This window comes from Protomyctophum bolini (genome assembly GCF_963924005.1).
Source record: "Protomyctophum bolini genome assembly, chromosome: 13".
Lineage (NCBI taxonomy): Eukaryota > Metazoa > Chordata > Actinopteri > Myctophiformes > Myctophidae > Protomyctophum > Protomyctophum bolini.
Window position 1 is genome coordinate 21,328,104 of NC_137874.1, and position 20,998 is coordinate 21,349,101.

At 44.0% G+C, this 20,998-nt stretch overlaps 1 protein-coding gene across 2 annotated transcripts in view; it reads right to left on the minus strand.

Annotated features, from left to right (window-relative positions):
- Window positions 1-20,998, minus strand: part of LOC308327219 (glucocorticoid receptor-like) — a 100,915-nt gene that overhangs the window by 5,121 nt on the left and 74,796 nt on the right. For both annotated transcript variants that reach the window (XM_080780464.1, XM_080780463.1), the window contains 5 exons: window positions 20,084-20,110; window positions 12,094-12,210; window positions 5,162-5,452; window positions 2,413-2,557; window positions 1,267-1,397 (listed from right to left, as the gene is read on the minus strand). In XM_080780464.1, coding sequence (XP_080636590.1) covers window positions 1,267-1,397; window positions 2,413-2,557; window positions 5,162-5,452; window positions 12,094-12,210; window positions 20,084-20,110 — 711 coding nt within the window. The remainder of the gene's footprint in view (window positions 1-1,266; window positions 1,398-2,412; window positions 2,558-5,161; window positions 5,453-12,093; window positions 12,211-20,083; window positions 20,111-20,998) is intronic.

A 20,998-nucleotide genomic window follows, 5' to 3' on the forward strand; every position in this document is an offset into this window, starting at 1 on the left:
TTAAAAAGACAAACAGATAGCATCTCAAATTAAGAAAATCAGTGGGAACAAGCTGCTGTAATTGGCGTAGGCGAAGCCAAATTTCAGTCAGCCATGTTGAGCAGTTAATATTTATTTTCATGCAGTGTATTGTAGCATGTAGTCTAGCAAGAAAAAACATCAGACCTACAGTAGAAGAATTATTATGCTTATTCATTCCAAGTACAACGGACATGCTGTAGCCCCTGATTGACAGTAGATTGAGTTAATCAATCACGCTGCATGTTACCTCAGTTTAGGGTTAGCGCTTAGTGTTAGTTCTAAGGGAACATACAGTAGGTTAGTTAGGCTCTCATCAATACAAGTAGCTTTCTTAGAATAGGAAACTAACACAATTGGTCCATTTTTGGGGGATGGGAACCCGGGCGATATTTGTCACTGCACGTACTCATACGGGATGAGGGCGGAGCCTGTCAGCGAGGAGTGCTGGGCGGGGGGGCGGTGACAGGTGAGCCAGTAGGTTCAGGGGGGACAACACCCAAAGTGTATGGGGAGGAAATAATTGGCACAACCACTACATTGTGGAGAAAAAAAGTCATGAAAAAATAATAATAGAAAACTAACAGCACTGCAGGGTTACAGCTGATATGAAAACAGCTTTAGATTGAAAAAGAACAGGCATTTCAAATGAATGGACAAACTCGCAGGACACGAATGCAGAGAGAAATACAGATGCAAAATAAACCAAAAACAAAGAGGGAGGTACAAAGCACAGAGCAGCTGCTCCAGTACAATGCCGACACCAGGAAGGTGTGGCACGGAGTAAAGACAATGGTTGGCCTGAACTTACAGAGGACCGCATGCACCGGAAACCAGCCCGTCTACTGTACGAGCTCACAGGATCTACTGTACAAGCTCAAAGGACATTGTGAGAAGATCACACTCGTTATGTCGGGGCAGAAACCTTTTATCTCCATATTTTGTGTTTTTTGGTAGATTAACGCCCTACTTGATCATCATACTACTCCAGCGTCACAAACGTAGCAGATCTACTACAGCATTAAAACGTAACGTCGGCTAAGTTTTAACGACTTTATGATTTATACATGTTTGAATCATAATGTTTCTTTTTTAAACATTTTTTAACATCTTCTCTTCTGGGGGTCCATGGCACAACACATTTTCAGATGGGTTGGGGCCGCAGCCAATTAATAATATTAATTTGGGGGTCCATGTGGAAAGCAATGACATAGACAGTAGACACATGGTGGTTACAGTACCAGTTACCTGTGCTGAGCAGCAGCAGGACCTTCATACACAGGTACTCATCGTAGGAGACCTGCAGACGCACAAACTCATTGGAGATCTTCAGCATCTGTTCACACTGCTCCGTCATGTAGGGAAGCTTCATGCGCTCTCTGGGGGGAGAGAGAGAGAGAGAGAGAGAGAGAGAGAGGGGGGAGAGAGAGGGAGAGAGAGGGAGAGAGAGAGAGAAAGAAAGAGAGTGAGTGAGTGAGTGAGTGAGTGAGTGAGTGAGAGAGAGAGAAGAAAGAAAGAAAGAAAGAACCACAGTTAAAATAATAACACTTGTTTTGAGTAGAGATAGAGATGCAGAATATAATCGGTAGCCTATCGAAAGTGGCCATATTATCAGCTATAAAAATGCCATGTCGGTATCGAATTGGTCTCAAAAGAATCCAGATTATTTTCACTGATATTGATGACGCAATAATAAAGTGACCGTCAATGACTTGCAGAATGCCTGTCTCTGTCTCTTTAAGAGCGTCAGCTGTAAAACAAAAAATATATCGGTATCGGAATCGCCGATATAACCCCGCAAATAATCGGAGATCGATTATCGGTTCTAATTTCAATAGCACGAGTGCTTACATAGACAATTGATCATGTTCTGTTGTGTTGAAAGGTGTGTTTTTGTTTTAGATAATGGTCGCCCTGGTCGACTAAGCCGTCCAACTGGCTCAGGGGAGCGAGGCTCAGAAGCGTTGGACCGCCATCGGTTTGTTTACGTGCCAGTCCCTCGCACACCTGGCAGGAACGCAGCGGGTGCATTCTGCACGAGTACTTTTACTTTTGGTACTTTAAGAACATTTTGATACCAATATTTTAGTACTTTTACTTGATTACCAGACTTTTACTTGTAACTTTTACTTTCTGTGAGGCAGAAAGTATTGGAAATTGGAAATACTCAAGTATGAATACTTCAAAATTGTACACTACTTCAGTAAATGTACTTAGCTACTTTCCACCACTGAGTTTGACGAAATTGAGTTTATTGTCATTGTCAGCAGCCGAGTTGGCTTTACTAGGCTTACAGGTCTTTAAATAAATACTTTTTGAAACGTCAATGGGAAATGATCTTCCGGGCCGCTCGTCGGGTGCGGGACTGCGACGCTCTATATCAGACGTACGTACTTGTTGATGACGAGGTCGGGGGCGAAGCAGAGCATGCTGCCGTTGCACTGCTCGTAGGAGCGCCAGCCCAGGCTGAACGACATGAGGAAGAGCCACGAGCACTGTAGCAACGTCATCTGGTCGTCCAGGTGCAGGTTACGGAAGCCTGGACGCACGCACACACACACACACACACACACACACACACACACACACACACACACACACACAATAAATGTAGTGGAGCGTAAAAAAAATCAGTATTCGTATTCAGTTGGCAAAGGTATATAAGCTCAGAGAGGCCTTCGTCATTGTATACATGCCCTTGGAGGATATTCCACTGAGTGCTGTCTGTGCTATCCTCTGTGAATATGAAGGGCAGAATATAGTAGTCGCTCACAGTATCGCACCAACAAAGAAAGACCTACAGTACAGGGTCTGCCTTTAAAGACAGACCTACAGGGTCTGCCTTTAAAGACAGACCTACAGGGTCTGCTTTTAAAGGTATCTTCAGTGATTTCAAATATCACTTTTATTATTATGTGATAATCCTCCCTACTAGTGTGCTGACCATATAAGGAGTTCCTCCCAGTCCCCAAAAAAGGGGTAAAAAAAGCTTAGGTTTCGTTTTTGGCTAGAGGGCCCATCCTTCATCCAATCAGGATAGAGGGGCGTGCGTGCGTGCGGTGCGTGCGTGAGAGACGTGCGTGAGAGAGAGAGAGAGAGACAGAGAGAGAGAGAGAGAGAATCATGTAAAGTAAATGGTCCAAACTGGATTTTAATTTGTTTTGTTTTGTTGAGACTTCAAACGAGGAAGTACAGTTAAAATATTTAGGCTTCAAACCCACGAGGTTTAGAGTTATGTAAGTCGGCATTCCTTTTTCCTGCTTTCTGGGCGGCCTGCCAGACACTCAGGACCACACTCACACTCACGCCGCACGCACGCGCGCGCGCATGCACGCAAGCAAGCACGCACATGCGCACGCAGGATTGTGAGGGGTCAGACTAGAAACCCAATGTCACAGCTGTCATCACTCAAGCCTGATATGGTTGCGGTCGGGTGGATAAACCTCATCATTATGTCCAACACCGTTTTTGCTTTTCAGGATTCAAATGCAAAAATAGCTACAAGCTCAGAACGCATTAGCTTGTAGATATGCTATTTTAACTACTTTTGTACGACGACAATGTAGTATGACAAAGTAGGGCATTCATATATTTTAAGAAATAGAAATAATACATAAGCCTGACAGCAACGATATACTTAGTTGCGCGGTGGTGTTAGCAAGCTAGCCAGACCTTTATTGATCACATGGGGAAAGGAATGTATCATGGCAGTACCACAGTTATGAAATAATGTATACAACTACTCAGAAACTACAGGTCGCCTCACTCCCAGTGTGTTATTGCGACCGTAGGTCACATTTACTATAAAAACCTGCATTTCCGTGTGTCACGTCACGCCTCCATATAATATGGTCACACCGCGTGACATCACACCTCCATATATGGTCATGCATCGTGACATCACACCTCCATATATGGTCATGCCTCGTGACATCACACCTCAATATATGGTCACGCCTCGTGACATCACGCTTCCATCTCCATATATGGAGCTTCTATATGTTTCCATTCCATATATTGATCCTCCCCACCCGTCCTTCCTCTTCGATGTCTCCCTTTTGACTGATACTGATACCTGTCCATTTCAACTCTAGATGGGCTCGCCCCAAAGTTATTAGTGCAGCCACGCCCGGCAGCCGGCGAAAACTAACGTTCTCAACAGGCCCAAAACTTAAGGCCCGGCCCTACCTGACCTCATCAAACCATGTACACTCAATACAGTTATGGCCAGTACAGAATTCATGTTGATCTGACCTACCATGCCAAAGCGCCAGCGCTCGCCCAGCAGTCTTCCGTCACCCATTGCGACCCCTAAAGCGCGAGGTCGCTTCTCTCCCTCAGGGTGAGAAGCGACCTGTTAATAGCGACCTGTTAATACCTGTTAGCTCATATGTTGTATGAGCTATTAACAGGTACAACTAACGGCCTTCTCTCAAAAGTACAACTATAGCTACAACTAACTTCACTCAGGGGAGGAAAAGCAGGACCTTTGCATGAAGGGGACATGTTGGCCTCCATGACAGGCTAGTAGAACGCTGGTGGTTTCTGTCCCAGTTAGAGGCTACATCAGGGCACTGCGGCTCCCAGGGAATACTTGGGGTGATTAAACCACATCATGTGCCTCCTTTCTCAAGATTAGAACATAGCTACGGTTGAACAGGTCAAATTCTTTACTCTTTCCCTCACCACCGCCATCCCAGAGAGACTTCCATAAAATGTTGACTACTGTTACTTTGCTTAAAATAAGAAAAATAAAATAAATAGCTCTTCTGGTTGCTAGAGTATTCAGCGACATTGAGCCACCGTGCCTCAATGCATTTTCAGGTCAGGATACCAATTTTATCCAATCAGGATACAAAACTCAGTCTGGATACAGATTTGGAATTGGAAGTGATGACAATGAGAAGACAACATTTTAACTTGAAAGCTTGGGGGGGGGGGGGGGGGTCCTTGCCCACCACCACCGGTTGTGGGTTCGAAACCACCGCGGTGCAAATTCCGGCTCTGTCGCAAAAGTATAGGAGATCGGAAACAGTCGAGTAAAGTACAAATACCTCAAAATTGCACTACAGTACGGTAGTGTAAAGTACAGTACAGTACTTGCAAATGCACCTATAGTTACTGTCCACCACGGGCTGCTTACCTGGCAGCGACTTGGCCCACTTGACGGCCGAGATGACCTGCTGGCCGCCCAGCCTGTTGAGTGTGGTCATGAGCCGCGTGGAGGTGTCGGGCAGCGTGCTGTCGTAGCCCGAGTAGATGATCTCGGGCTCGATGGCCTTGAGCAGGGACAGCATGGTGGGCACCAGCTGGGGCATGGACTTGGGGATGACCGGCAGGACCATGCTGGTGTTGTTGCTGGTGGCCGCCGCGGCCTCCGGCGAGCTGGTCGTCTGCTGCACCTTCAGCTTGATCAGCTTCTTGTTTTTCCTGGCTGGAATAGACAGACACACGTACACACACACAAGGTCACATGTTGGAGCGTTTAGCACCACTCAATAAAGATGAAAAACTCACTCGTGTGAAGTGAGCGGTGTTCTTATCGTCATACATTATCGTACATCATAGCATTCCGGCCAATCACAATCGGTGTCATTCCGCCCCTGGCGGTCTGCCGATGGCACGTCATCATCAGACCTCATCGCCATAAGTCATCATCAAGGCACTGCTCATTCACACTGGGTGTGATTTTTGCTATATAATATATAAGGCTGTCACGATTCTCGATTCATATCGAAATGTATGTGTATGTATATGTACAGTGTATCGAAATCACCAGCCTTATTTATTGCATGCGCACGGCCGTCCGTTTATTCACCCCGGAAACATGACTGTGAGCAAGCCATGTGAACCATGGCTAGTATAGGAGTTACCAGCTAGCGCCCCTCAAAAACAACTAGAGGCAAAAACAAAAGCTAGTGGGTAGCGCCCAGCTGCCCCTCAAAAACAGTGTTTTATTGCTTAATCTTTTGTAGTAACTATTCATTGATTCACTGGCATACCTTTGAAACAAATGTTTCTCACTGTTATATTGAATATTGATTGATGCGATAAAAATGTGATTAATTGAGATGAATTAATTATAAGGCCTCTAATTAATTAGATTTACATTTTTAATCGAGTCCCAGCCCTATAATTAACTTTTTATTTTATTTTGTTACTTAGAGTAGAGCTTAACAATAATGTTGTCATCTATCTCATCATCTTAACCCAATACCCGTCAGGATTAATTAATTAATTCACCTCGTACTGCCAGGATATTCCCCCTGGTTTGACACTCTGCACTCGGCAGCCTTTGTGAACCATGTTGAGCTGTGAAGTCTGTGAACTTAATTCTTTCTGTGCCGCTAGCTGTTAGCATAAATCCCAGACAGTTCCCAGTGCCACCATCAGCGTCCACTTTAAGAGAAGGAGTTTGGGCCTGAGCCGTGGCTCAGCGGTCCAGGCACCTTGGCTGGTAATCCAGTCTGGCAGTGTGCCGCAGGTTCGACTCCCGATCCCGACGGCCTTTACTGCATGTAACCCCCCCATCTCCCTCCCCATTTCCTGTCAGCCTACTGTCTGTCCCTCCATAAAAAATATAAAATAAAGGCGAAAGCCACAAAAAAAAACATTACAAAAAATGAAAAGTTTGCCCGCCCCCCCACGCCACACACACTTTGCTATCATTAGCGCAAGTGCACACTGTTTACCTGTCATCAGAAACGTTTACATGTCGGGAGCGATGTGTATAAATGTGGTACAAAGTCACAAATGACATCCGAACTTTGGATGGCAGAAGATCCACCAACAAGGACAGCTCTCCAAAATTATGGCATTATGCTTTGAATTGAGGTAAACTGAGAAAGGTTTTAACGTCCCATAGCTGGTGGTGACGGGGCGTTGCCATAGCCACCGGACCAATGTTAAAAGCTGCCGTGGGGCTCAACAACGTCCACTAGCGGCGGGGTCTGTATATATACGGACCTGCCGCAAAAAATAATGAAGGTTTGTTCTTACTCGATGCATGTGCGTGCGCGCTCCTGAAAACCCTCTGGCAGGACGCCATGGTACTACTACATTCAACAATGGGCAATGCAACACTGCAAAACCTCTGGCAAGACACCATGGTACTACTGCGTTCAACAATGGGCAATGCAACACTGTAAAACCTCTGGCAAGACACCATGGTACTACTGCGTTCAACAATGGGCAATGCAACACTGCAAAACCTCTGGCAAGACACCATGGTACTACTGCGTTCAACAATGGGCAATGCAACACTGCAAAACCTCTGGCAAGACACCATGGTACTACTACATTCAACAATGGGCAATGCAACACTGCAAAACCTCTGGCAGGACACCATGGTACTACTACATTCAACAATGGGCAATGCAACACTGCAAAAGCTCTGGCAGGACACCATGGTACTACTGCGTTCAACAATGGGCAATGCAACACTGCAAAACCTCTGGCAGGACACCATGGTACTACTACATTCAACAATGGGCAATGCAACACTGCAAAACCTCTGGCAGGACACCATGGTACTACTACATTCAACAATGGGCAATGCAACACTGCAAAACCTCTGGCAGGACACCATGGTACTACTGCGTTCAACAATGGGCAATGCAACACTGCAAAACCTCTGGCAGGACGCCATGGTACTACTGCGTTCAACAATGGCAGGACGCCATGGTACTACTGCGTGCAACAATGGCAAAAAATGTTTTCCCCATACACATCTCTCTCTCTCTCTCTCATTATCGCTCTCTTTCTTTCTCTCTCTCTCTCTCTCTCTCTCTCTCTCTCTCTTAATTCCCTCTGCTACAGTCTCTATGGCAACTATAAGAGCCTTTCTGGTGGGAGTCTAGGTGAGGTTGTCTGCTGATGCACTAACGTCCATCACACGCGCACACATTCCCTCATTTGTATTGCTATACTTGCGTGAGGGCATCAAAAGTTTATGACAGTGATTTCTCGGTAACCCGAACCCTATAAAGCTGAAAATAGCACATCTACATAAGGTCACTTACACAGGCATGCATAACGCCCCGATCCTAACCCCTAATCCTAACCTCTACATGTGAACCCCAATCTGAAGCCTAGCTCACCAACACTTTTAATTTATTTATTTTACCAATAAAGAAACATCAATTTATCTTCTGAAAACCAAGAAATGGGTCCCCACCATGGCTGGTCATTAAATTCTACTTTATAAGCCCTTACAAGTATAGAAAGATACAGTAGGCACACACACACACACACACACACACACACACACACACACACACACACACACACACACACACACACACACACACACACACACACACACACACACACACACACACACGCACACACACACACACACACACACACACACACACACACACACACACACACACACACACACACACAGCACGCTGATTTGTACAAACGAATCATTGCAATTTCATGTCCGGGTTACAGAATAGTTAGGTAACTCGTAACAGAATAGAATCCCATCCAACCAACAGAGCTCTCTAGCTTCAGTAAACAGCCAGCAGTGAGGTACTGTACGTGTGAGGTGAGGCTTCAGTAAACAGCCAGCAGTGAGGTACTGTACGTGTGAGGTGAGGCTTCAGTAAACAGCCAGCAGTGAGGTACTGTACGTGTGAGGTGAGGCTTCAGTAAACAGCCAGCAGTGAGGTACTGTACGTGTGAGGTGAGGCTTCAGTAAACAGCCAGCAGTGAGGTACTGTACGTGTGAGGTGAGGCTTCAGTAAACAGCCAGCAGTGAGGTACTGTACGTGTGAGGTGAGGCCACCACTCTCTCTCTGTTCACCTCACTCCACATTTGTGAACTCTGCACGGACTTCCTGGCTCCGTGCCTGTATACGTATGTGAATATAAACACACTCACATGCGTCATTTTGTGCCACGCACTCTCTGCTCCCGTTTGGAAATAAAAGGCTAACGAGAAACAATTATGATAATTTGATTAGGGCACTGCAACTATAGGTTATTGAATAATCAAGAAGCATGTTTTAAAAAATATATATCGGTTGTTTGTGTTTTTGATTCAGCGAATCAAAGCAAAACAACTATAATTGGGGGGGGGGGGGGGGGTTAAGTCTGATTAACCACTTCAGCCACATCTTACACTCGTAACGGTGTGACATAAAAAATTACAAAAATAGCAGAGCTTGTAAATTCAGTTTTTAAAAATGTTTTTGAAAAAATAAAAATATATAATAATCACACCCATGTGGAGTGAGGGGCTTATGGTGTAAAATAGACACTATGGGCCAGGTTCACGAAGGAAATTTTCGAACAGGTGTAAATGAAGTGCATAATGAGAGTGTAATCCGTCCGATCAATCTCACGTGCCATTCACCATTCGCCTGGTGTCGCCTGGTTTAGAACATCCATGCCCATTTCACGCCATATAAGGCATCAGGAAATATCTTTCTTCGGGTGATAAACATCATATTACAGCCTGCAAAATGGGCAGATCTCCAAGCTCGTTGCTCCGCGATGCATCGCACAGCATGAGCTTATTTTGACAGACGAGTCACTCGCAATGTCAACTGACAGCCAAGGCTACTTGGCAATTATATTCTAAAAGCTTTTTCTATTGAACAATTGTATTTGTATCAGAGCTGCATTGATTAATGAGGGGAAGTCCGTCTTTTACATTACTATCATATCACTGTCGTCTGTCTGAATGCCATGGGGAATGGATCTGTTCTGGACACGTAGCTATTTATATTTTCAACCATTCGGGTCGCCTATATATCTTCTTCATCAGCGGTAAGTTGGCTATAGACATTTGGAGTAAGTTGCCACGTGGCATGATAGAAGGTCGGTGCTGAGGCATGTCGTTCATGATGAGATCAATATAGTAGCCTATTATAATTAATACCACGAAACAATGTGGCACATTATTCTATGCCCAGCGAGGCAGCCGGTGTTGTAGGCTATCATTTAATGAAGGCATGATCTCTTATACGTTGGAGAGCAGGAGAGCTGGCTTAGAACTGTGACTGGCCGACATGCAAACACGCCGATGCCATTCAATAATATGGACTTCTATTTGTAATTAGCCCTATTGACTGTCAGACCGTCATGTGAACAATATAATATGCATAGGGCTACAGGCGCAAGCTGCGCAATTCACCGGGCATCGGCTATATATATATATATATAGGATATCTTTTTTATTTGTTGACCAATGTTGGGCACTATGTATTTTATTTTAGCCTATGAGGTTTGGCGACTATTAATTGATTCAGCATGAAGAATACATAATATGCATGCCTTGATCACTGGTACGGCACCCTCCGAGCTGACTTGGAAATGAGCGGACTTTTCAAATGATGAATTCCACACGTAACATGGGAATGCTCGTAAATGTTCGTGTGCTCAAAATATGAGCGTAAACGCCGTTGTGAATCTGGCCCTAGGTCTATTTGCTCGTCTATTCATGTAAATTTTATGTTCGTGTAGGACAAAATTTGTGCTGGATATAGCGCCCCTCCTATATCTATATCTATAAAAATATAAATATCTATATCCCTCCTCCCCCCTAAAACTGAGCGCAACAGGAGCCAAATATTTGATTCAGGTGTGCATCCTTGTCTGTACGGTATACGTGTTTTGGAATTCTGCCGACTCGCCGTGTGCGGATGTGGGAAGAGAGGTGCACCAGGGGACCGTGTCATTGGTCATCCGTCCACATTCAAATTCTGTCAATCAGAGGCATGATTTGCATGGGCCACCTGCTGATGCCAGGCCAACACAGCTCAACAGCTCGTGTGTTTACGTGACACACGGATAGACGGTCCCAATAATCACACAAACCCACTTTATGTGATTATTATGCAAACATGGCAGGTGTGCACACAGAGACGGTTCACTCGAAATGACACCACTGCTGTTTTTTGACTCCAACGTCTGGCTTTCAGGTAAATGACGTCATGTGACAGCCAAGTCTATGGGGAAAAAGTCGGACTGGGGGTCCTTGAAATTAAAAGGGCTGAAAATCCTTTGGTATAGGAGAGATACCTGAGGCGCTTGGCTTGTGAGCAACGTATAGCTTATCTCCATATTCTAACTTTTTGTGTTTTTATCAACTGTAAATGTACGCCCTATACTTGCAGATCATATGAAAGCATCAAAAGCAGCAGATCCGCAAACTCGAAACACTGTTTCGAGCTTGCAGTTGTTTTTTATATAGACATACAGCATGAGGTTTCCGCCCGACTATATGGAGACAGGACTGCACAAATGCACCGTCAGAGAGGCCACATGCAGCCTGTGCGTGTGTTGGGTTTTTATTTCCGCCTGCGGTCCCCATAGCAACAACAAGAAACATGGTCATACAGAGGACGGTATTGGATCAGCGGACGTGATTGCCTGCAACCTAAGGGGCTCAACCTTGAGAGAGAGAGAGACAGACACAGACACAGACACAGACACAAACACAGACAGACAGACAGACAGACAGACAGACAGACAGTCTGAACGCTGTTGCCATCCCTGCTTGTTGGTGATGAATCCTAGTATTCCTGTTGTTGTCTTCTTATGGGATGAATCGTAAATTTTAATTCTAGAAGTTATATATTAAAATCAGTTTGATTGGTTAAAACTGGGAAAGCATCTATGTAATTTTAGATTTGAATATTGGCTATTCAAAAATAGTAAATATACAAGCTCACGGCACATCTATTTTTCATTTTTCTAAATAAAAAATACAGCCCTATACACTGTACATTGGCTATTTGAAAATAACCGATCTGCAACTTTTCGGATGAGTGAAATATAATTTCGTCCATGCTAAACCCCTTATCCCAAAACTACTACATTTTTTAATAGTTAAAATAGCCAATCTATATCGACACGTTGTGAGCTTCTAGGCTATTTCAATGTTTTTCAAAATTGTAAAAAAGGCAAAGTAGTTTAGGGTTTAGCATGGACGAAAATAGAACCCTAGGCTATAACTAAAACTAAATAAAGATCACCTGTCAAAAGCAACGCTGTATTCAAGGCGTCTGCAACCAGCCCGAGGGTCTAACGCTGCTGGGTCAGGGTGTCATTGGCGCTTACCTTCTAGGTTCATGCCGGCCTGCAGACACTTGCGGAAGCGACAGGCGGGACAGTTCTTCCTGCGGATCTTGTCGATGATGCAGTCGTTCCTCCCTGCACACAGGTAGTTGTGCTGTCCTGTGAAGAGCGCAGAGAGAGAGACTTGTTAGAGAGCTACGCTAAGCTTTTATTTTATTTATTTATTCCCATTTTCTTCACCCTGTGTCCAGTCTAATGGAGTGTATTTTTCAACAGTGGTGCTTGAGGGTTCCAGTTGGTCCCCAGCTAAATGATGGAGAGTTGGTAACCAAATGGACTAAAATGAACATGTCAAATATAGTGTGGTTGTTCACAAACATCAGTACGTACAAACATCAGTATATCATTTAAAAATTATACAAAACAAAACAATACCAATTCTATTTCCCATTCCGAGTGTGTTTGTATCTTATGTCTTATTATGTAACGCCAGCGCCTCTATTCCAAAGCCCCTTCAGGTACATTTTTAAATGTTAAACTATATTCAGCAATGAGATAATTCTTTTTGGGTGGGTAGATCTTGTTGAGCTGGTCAGTTTGAAAGTAGATCTCAAGTAAAAAACGTGCGGACACCCCTGCCCTACTTGATCAGCGTTTCGAGCTTGTAAGGTATCTCTGCTGTCGGGAAGAAAACACCTAACTCCAAAAAGAAAACCTTATATTTTTAAAACAACGCATGTGCCTCATCAAAGTTGGTATTGTTGTGACTTTATATATTGTCAATTACTTGCATGGGAGAGGCGGTGGAGTTTGAGGGTCTAATGAGTTAAGAGGTTTTGTCCAAAGCACCTTTTAATACCTTTCAATGTTCAATGTTGTTTTTAAAGAAAAAAGGCGACGATATGCTACTTTTGCTACTTTTGAATCCTAAACAGTAGCAGTTTTGGCCATATCCACACGTCAGAGACGACATCTTTTTTTCTAATTATCGACTACATCGATTAACTCTGATTAACCACTTAAATGTCCTGTTTTATACTTTGTCGTAGGACAAATGGATTAGTTTTGATGACAACAACTTGCAGTAGACGCTACGGTGAACATGACACACCACAGTGAGCATCCTGACAGGTCGGCATGCATGGTCCGGATGTCAGGATGATTCATCATGACATTTCATTAGTCCCAATACACTCTGCCTGCTCTACTGAACCAAGGACAGGAGCACACTCACAACGCTTATATGACAAAAATGTACTATATAAATATAACTAAATAAGTTAAAAGGGGGTGGGGGGTTAACGGACGCACTGTGCGCAGGGACCGGCATGAACCTAGAAGGTAAGCGCCGATGACACCCTGACCCAGCAGTGTCAGACCCTCCAGGCTGGTTGCAGATGACACCCTGACCCAGCAGTGTCAGACCCTCCAGGCTGGTTGCAGACGACACCCTGACCCAGCAGTGTCAGACCCTCCAGGCTGGTTGCAGACGACACCCTGACCCAGCAGTGTCAGACCCTCCAGGCTGGTTGCAGATGACACCCTGACCCAGCAGTGTCAGACCCTCCAGGCTGGTTGCAGACGACACCCTGACCCAGCAGTGTCAGACCCTCCAGGCTGGTTGCAGATGACACCCTGACCCAGCAGTGTCAGACCCTCCAGGCTGGTTGCAGACACCCTGACCCAGCAGTGTCAGACCCTCCAGGCTGGTTGCAGACACCCTGACCCAGCAGTGTCAGACCCTCCAGGCTGGTTGCAGACACCCTGACCCAGCAGTGTCAGACCCTCCAGGCTGGTTGCAGACACCCTGACCCAGCAGTGTCAGACCCTCCAGGCTGGTTGCAGACACCCTGACCCAGCAGTGTCAGACCCTCCAGGCTGGTTGCAGACACCCTGACCCAGCAGTGTCAGACCCTCCAGGCTGGTTGCAGACACCCTGACCCAGCAGTGTCAGACCCTCCAGGCTGGTTGCAGACACCCTGACCCAGCAGTGTCAGACCCTCCAGGCTGGTTGCAGACGCCTTGAATTCAGCGTTCAATCTTTATTTAGTTTTAGTTACAGGGCTCTATTTTCGTCCATGCTAAACCCTAAACTACTTTGCCTTTTTTACTATTTTGCTGCGTTTTTGCAACATTTTTCTGAAGAAAAAAAACTTGCCTAGTCTATAAGGACCTTTAGACTTTACATTAAGGTTTGGTCTATTATGCGTTATAATAACATAACATTTATAATGCATACAAATCTTTATAATTATGCATAACAACTTAGAACAAAGACACTTTATAACTGACTAAGTTGAGGTTGTTATACTGTAATGACCTGTTCCACTGAGCTTCTAATACAATATGACCAGCACTTATTACCAGTAAGATGTCCCTGATAATGTCATAGTCACGAGAACTGGGCACAATATATGGGGGCTTTCCCCATGTATGGGGTTTTTCTATCATCCCTGATGATGTCATAGTGATGCCACGAGACCTGGGCACAATATTGTGAGTGACGATTATGAGTGACGTGACGTGACGTGATGTGACAAAAACAATGCGAGGTTTCATAGTTAACTGCAACCTTCTGTCGTAATAATACGCTATAAACCTTTTCTACCCTTCTGGAAACACTTGCTACCCATCCAATGTCTACAATACATTATGAACCTAGTTTATAGGTTTTCCTGACTAACAGTGACAATATGATCTTGTCTGTGTTCCAGTAAGACGTGGTTCTTTTGGTTAGAGGCAGGAACTTTTTTTTTTCAGATTACTATAAACAACGCCTTCATTTTGGAAATATTCCCTCAGACGTGTCTGTTTACATAAAAAAAAAGAAGCAGCAGCTTTCTTGTGTAACTCCGGTTCTGGGACTGACTCTCTAGTCTCTAACCACTTGGCCAAAGGTTATTTCTGTTAACACAGTGGCTGCACAGAAAGACGTTGAAACTAGGAGGGGGGCTAGATCAACAACTATGTTAACCCATGTTAAACCCTTAAGACTTCTAAATCCAGTTATCTACAGTTATCTACAGTGGTTCTCAAACTTTTGTCAAGGACACCCCACGATTATATGCATTTGGCCTCCCATTTTTCAACAGCTAAAGTTTTAAATAACGGTTAAAAGCTATTACAGATGCGTTCCAGGTCTTTTTAACACAGTATATCGTCACTGTCGGGGGCAGAAACCTTGTATCTCCATATTCTAACTGTTTCTTCATAGATTAACGTCCTACTTGATCATACTACAGCGTCACACAAAAGTAGCAGATCCCCACGTTCGAAACGAGGCGCGGAGTGGCGCGTTTTGACGATATATGAATAATAATTCAAATGTATTACCAATTGATTGAGAGGCATCTGAATGATCTGGAATCTAAATGGGACCTGAGTTGAGTCTGTATTTGGACAGTTTTTTTCCACACACATCTACACCAAAATATATTCGCCGAGTCTGTGGTTGGCAGCTGTGGTAGCACACATTTGTGTAACATCTGCTGGTTTTGTCTGTGTAATATGGGCTGGTTTTGTGTTGGGAAGTGGTTGTGAGAGTTGCTGATCAACAGTGTAACGCTTGCAGAACATCCAGAGCAGCCGGTCAGACCTCTACCCAAAACAACCTTATCGTCTCGGTCGGGTGGAAACCTCATCCACTACTACAAAAGTAGTAGTGGATCTGATATTTTTGTGAGAATATGGAGATATGAGGTTTCTAACGACAGTATATGGATGCTGAGGTTCAGATGGTTAACCACTTAAACCCCAGTGTCCTAATTATCTGCCTGGCTCTGCTGACCCCAGTCAACCTACTGTAGTGTAGTGGTTTAAGTGATTAAGATAACGTTCCCTGTTGAAGAGACTAGTGACTGTACAGCCATGGCTACCTTACAAGGTCCTGTTGTTGTTCTCAGTAGCTAGCTACACTAGTTTTTTTTTTTTATTCTTCAGGTAAAACAATACGAGTTCTAGTTTTTACAATTTAATCATTTAGCAGACCCTTTTAATCCAGAGCAAGAACAAAAACATGGTAATACATCAAATACACAACAATCATAGGTAAGCTAAGGGAGTGAGGCTGCAGTTCTGATTGCAATGGTAAGTGCATTCCATAGTTTTGGAGCCAGAAGGGAGAAGAGTTTTTAGCAAATGTATGTACTGTATGAGAGAGCATGGCGTTGCTGTCGGGCAGAAACCTCTTATCGGTATATTCAAACTTTTCAAAGCGCCCTACTTGATCATGATACTACACTACTACAGCGTCACACAGAAGCATACAAAATAGCAGATACACAAGCTTGAAATGCTGTGCGTTTTGAGCATGTTGAAACTTGAATCCTGAAAAGTAACAGTTTTGGAAATACAAGGTTTACTTTTAGTTTCTTTTTGATAACCATCATATCCCACAGGGGAACTTTGGTTTTCAGCTTCACCCAGCTGAGTACTTCCCACAGAGGAGCGCGGAGGGGACAGTTAGGGGTTGTGTCTTGGGGTGTCTTGCTCAAGGACACTTGCTGAGATCTGGAATGGTACCTGGGACCTCCCGGACCCCCGGAGTCCTAGGCGACCTCTACTCGTGTGTCACATTCACAAGCATTGTCGTCTTCGTCTAAATGGGTTGCAACTCGGACGGGGCTGAGTCGGCTCAAGCAAAACTTCTCAGCGTTCAATGCGGCAAGAGCGAAATGTCTACAGTATAGGGCTGAAGTCGTTACTGTATGTTTTGTAATAATAATCAAAATTGCACCATTAGGTTATGATAGTGAGTTCCAGATGATATGAAGCCAGGATCATAATGTGATGATGCATGTGTATTGAGCCAGCACAGACAGAGTAACGGAATACAAGCGTGTGTGCACCTGCTCCATTACATCAGTCATTACAAGACTTTCCTAATCGTTTCCGTCCCGACAACAGCGATGACATGTTACCCCCTGCCCCGGTTCATGCCGGTTAAAAGTTTTCAGTCACATGTTTTAATAAAGCCATCTTAATTCTCTCACACAAAAACATACGACGTGGGAAGTGAACTCCCGCGTCGGGGTGGGCTGATTGCCACTGCATAACTGTACCCCCCCCCCCCCCCCCACACACACACACACACACACACACACACACACACAAACACACACCCACCCCTCCACACAGTGGTCTCAAGTAGGCCTATATTATTATATTTCTAAATAAAGTACTTTTAATAATAATGAATTGCATTTTTATGGCGCTTTTCTATGCACTACGTGCCTACTCGAAGCGCTTACAATGGTTCATTCATTCATACATTGGGAGGTGAAGCGGCGAACAGTCGACGCCAGCGTCCTCACTTCCCACCCCCAATCCAACCCTTTTACTTCTACTCCACCCTATCTCAGAGGCAAATATTGTACTTTTACAATTATTTGAAAACTTTAGTTACTAGTTACTAGATTTTGATTATTATTACAAAACGTACATTAACCACTTCAGCCCTACATTTTGGCCATTTGAAAATCTACAATCTCACAATGCATACAGTAGAAAGCTTGAAATGGGACGTTCTGTAATAATGAGTATTTTTAGTTTTGGTACTTTAATTACATTTTGATGCCAATACCTTCGTACTTTTACCCAAGTAAATGTTGAATTCCGGGCTTCCACTTACTGAAGTAAAGAACGTAAAGAATCATTTTTTTACCCCAGTGTGGCGTGTGGCAAGACTCGACTCGGCATACTCGGGTGTCACACCAGATTTTCCAGTTATCTTTGGTGCTGGCTGGCACGGTGCCCGGAGGTCACACTGCTGACTATCATTAGCACAATTTCTCTACTGTAACATGACAGATGTAATTTACTGTACCGGCAAGGTTCACCGGGTGCATTCTGTCTATTGCAAGTGGCTCCCAAACCATGGGAACCACTTTGCTGCAGACCCATTTTTGTGGGTTGAGAGTTACCTACAATATATTATTTTAAGAAGATTTTCTAAAAATAAATCTGCAAAAAGTAATATCTGCAAAATGTTCAGATTCATAATAAAAGGAAATACAAGGACATGGCAGATATACACAGGCTCCCAATACATCGCGTCAAAGCTTGTATATCGGCTATTTCTGCTATTTGACTTAAAACTGTTTTGAATCCAGAATGGATTTGTGTACGTTTGTGCAGGGGAAAAAAGAAAGAGAAAAAAAAGACACAAAGTAATGTATCTTTTGGCTCTCCGGCTGAAAAGGGGAAGCGCAGTGGGGAACAGTGATTTACTGTGCTAGTGTGGGTTCACTGAGTGCATGTAATGCATGTCCGTGCATGCATGGCACAGTAGCAGCATTCTCACAGTAGCATGTGGAATTCAGGCCTTACTACTGGCCCTTTGTTGTTCTGGCATTGGAATTAATTAATAAGTCAGGAGTTATAGCACAGACATGTGGCGATGGTTAACCAAATGTGCTTTTCTGCGATGCTGAAAAGGGCAATCTCCAGACTATCACGTTGCATATCGTTGCTGCCGGGCAGAAACCATAAACTGTATAATATGTATTCTACCCAATGAGGCCAATAGCGGCCGATACCGATGCGCGGCCGATACATCGGTTGCAAATGAATAAAAACGTTTGCTCGTTTCACGCTATGAAACAATAACCCCCGTGTGAACTGAGCGGCGCTGGCTGTGTGTGCATGTGTGTGACCCGAATGCGACCCCAATCATGTGCAGGGGTAAGGATAGGTCATACTCTAAACAGACAAGACATAGAGAGAGACAGAGCCCTTCATTGGGGAGTGGTGTGCACCGTTCAAAAACAAACGTCTTGGTGGACAGTGGACAGGGCCCTGTATTTACAGTAGTAGAAGCAGCAGCAGACACACACAGCGCATAGTTATTAACGAACAGTCGACAAACAATAATGATAGTTAACACAACACAGGAGAATCAAGTGAGAGAGAGAGGGTGAATGTTAACGGGAGCTCAGCTCACAGCGGGTTAAATGTGGATCAGTGAGAGAGAGAGAGAGAGAGAGAGAGAGAGAGAGAGAGGGTGAATGTTAACAGGAGCTCAGCTCACAGAGGGTTAAATGTGGATCAGAGAGAGAGAGAGAGGGTGAATGTTAACGGGAGCTCAGCTCACAGAGGGTTAAATGTGATCAGGTGCAAAAGAGTTGGTCCAATTAAGAACCAGGAAGGGGTTATTAATATTGTCAAAAAAGCGGGCTTTGTCTTAGTGGATGAATCTGTACTTTAACCAATTAAACCCTATAATACAGTACTAAGCACACTGGCATTTTGCCAGCACCAGATATACAGTACCGCCCTTTCAAGAACGGCACACGTTCATACATGTGCTAAAAATAATATATAATACTGGCACATTGGCAGAAAATATTATCAGTGTGAACGATGGTACATTGACCGAATGTTTATTTTTTGCCAAATTAACGCCCTACTTACTTGATCATACTACAGCGTCAGACAAAAGCATCAAAAGTAGCAGATCTTTTATTCTTTTTTAACCCATTTAGGCTTGACCTCGGGAAAAAAAAAAATCTTCTTAATCCTCCAGTTTTCTGAAATAAACATTTTTCAAAAATAGCAGACCTACAAGCCCATAGAGCACCACAGAGTGGCGCGCTATGGGCTTGTAGGTCTAACGTTTTCAAATAAATGTAGTGGAGTGAAAGTTAAAGTACTGGAAAATGGAAATACTAAAATCCACCACTGCCAAGAGGCTGTTGAGATTAAAAGAACACAAACCACAGTGAAAAATGTATTCTCTAGGACTGTGGGACCAACGTATATGGGCATTCATCGACCAAGACAGACGCTGCAATGATTTGCTGCCGATTAGTCCCCCAACTGGGTCCCATTTTTTAGAGGGTCAGGGATAAGACCGTAAACAAGACCGCAAGGTCCCTTTTGGACTAAGTGTACTCTGTTGCTGTTTTTACACTTATGACTAATAAACTATTCAATCAATCAATCAATAATTTACATGGAACAATGTGGGTGAAAAGCAGAAAGAAAGCGATAGATCATTATCATCATCATCATTATGAAAGGTGCGTTTATTTACCATCTGTGCTTTGTCGCGCTCTCCAACCTTGAGACAACCAGAGAATGGGGGGGGGGGGGGGGAAGGGATAGAAAGACAAAAAGAATAACAGATATATAACTTGCACTAAAAATCACTTTGAACATCGTTTGACTTTGCATGGTCATTTACCACTGCAGCTTCCCCTGAGATAGCTGCTGTGTTTCACGTTGGCAGGCCTTAACCCATTAAGACCCATTCTTAAACAAGTTTTCAGATTTTTTTATTCCATGTCAAGGACCCCCAAAATTATAGGCAGACCCCAGGTTCCCCCAAAGTTACCGATGAACAGGTGAATGCCTTGCATAGTTTCCTTCAGCATTGGTGGACACGTATGACTGTGTGTATGAATGCAAATGGAATGGCGCTTTTCTATGCACGTGCTTACTCAAAACGCTTTACAATGGTCCATTCATTCATACATTGGGAGTATGTTGTATTTAGGGTTTCTTGCTGGAGGCTGAAACTTTTTTTCACGATTTCGCAACCCATTTTTTCACCCATTTTCAATTATCTAATGTAATCCTGGGCGCTACACTTCCTCTCCCAACCTGGGGGGAACTGGCCTCATGCTTCCTTATATGCATGAGGAGTCCAAGGTGCTTCTCTTCAACTGACAGGGGAGAGTTTCCCCAGCCGGACGTAGCGCGTGGAAGGAACACAACACAGCCCCACAGGTTGAGAATAACTGTACAGTTGTAAATTGTAAATTGCAGTGTATAGCAGTGGTTCCAAAACCTTTTAGTCTGTGACCCAAAAAAGACATTAGACCTTCTCCCAGGACCCCAAACTATAGTGAAAATAGCAGATTTAGCGACACTTCGCACCGCGTTGTGAGCTTGCTATTTTCACTACTTCGTTTCTTCTAATTATTGAATTTCTTAGATTTTTCTTTAA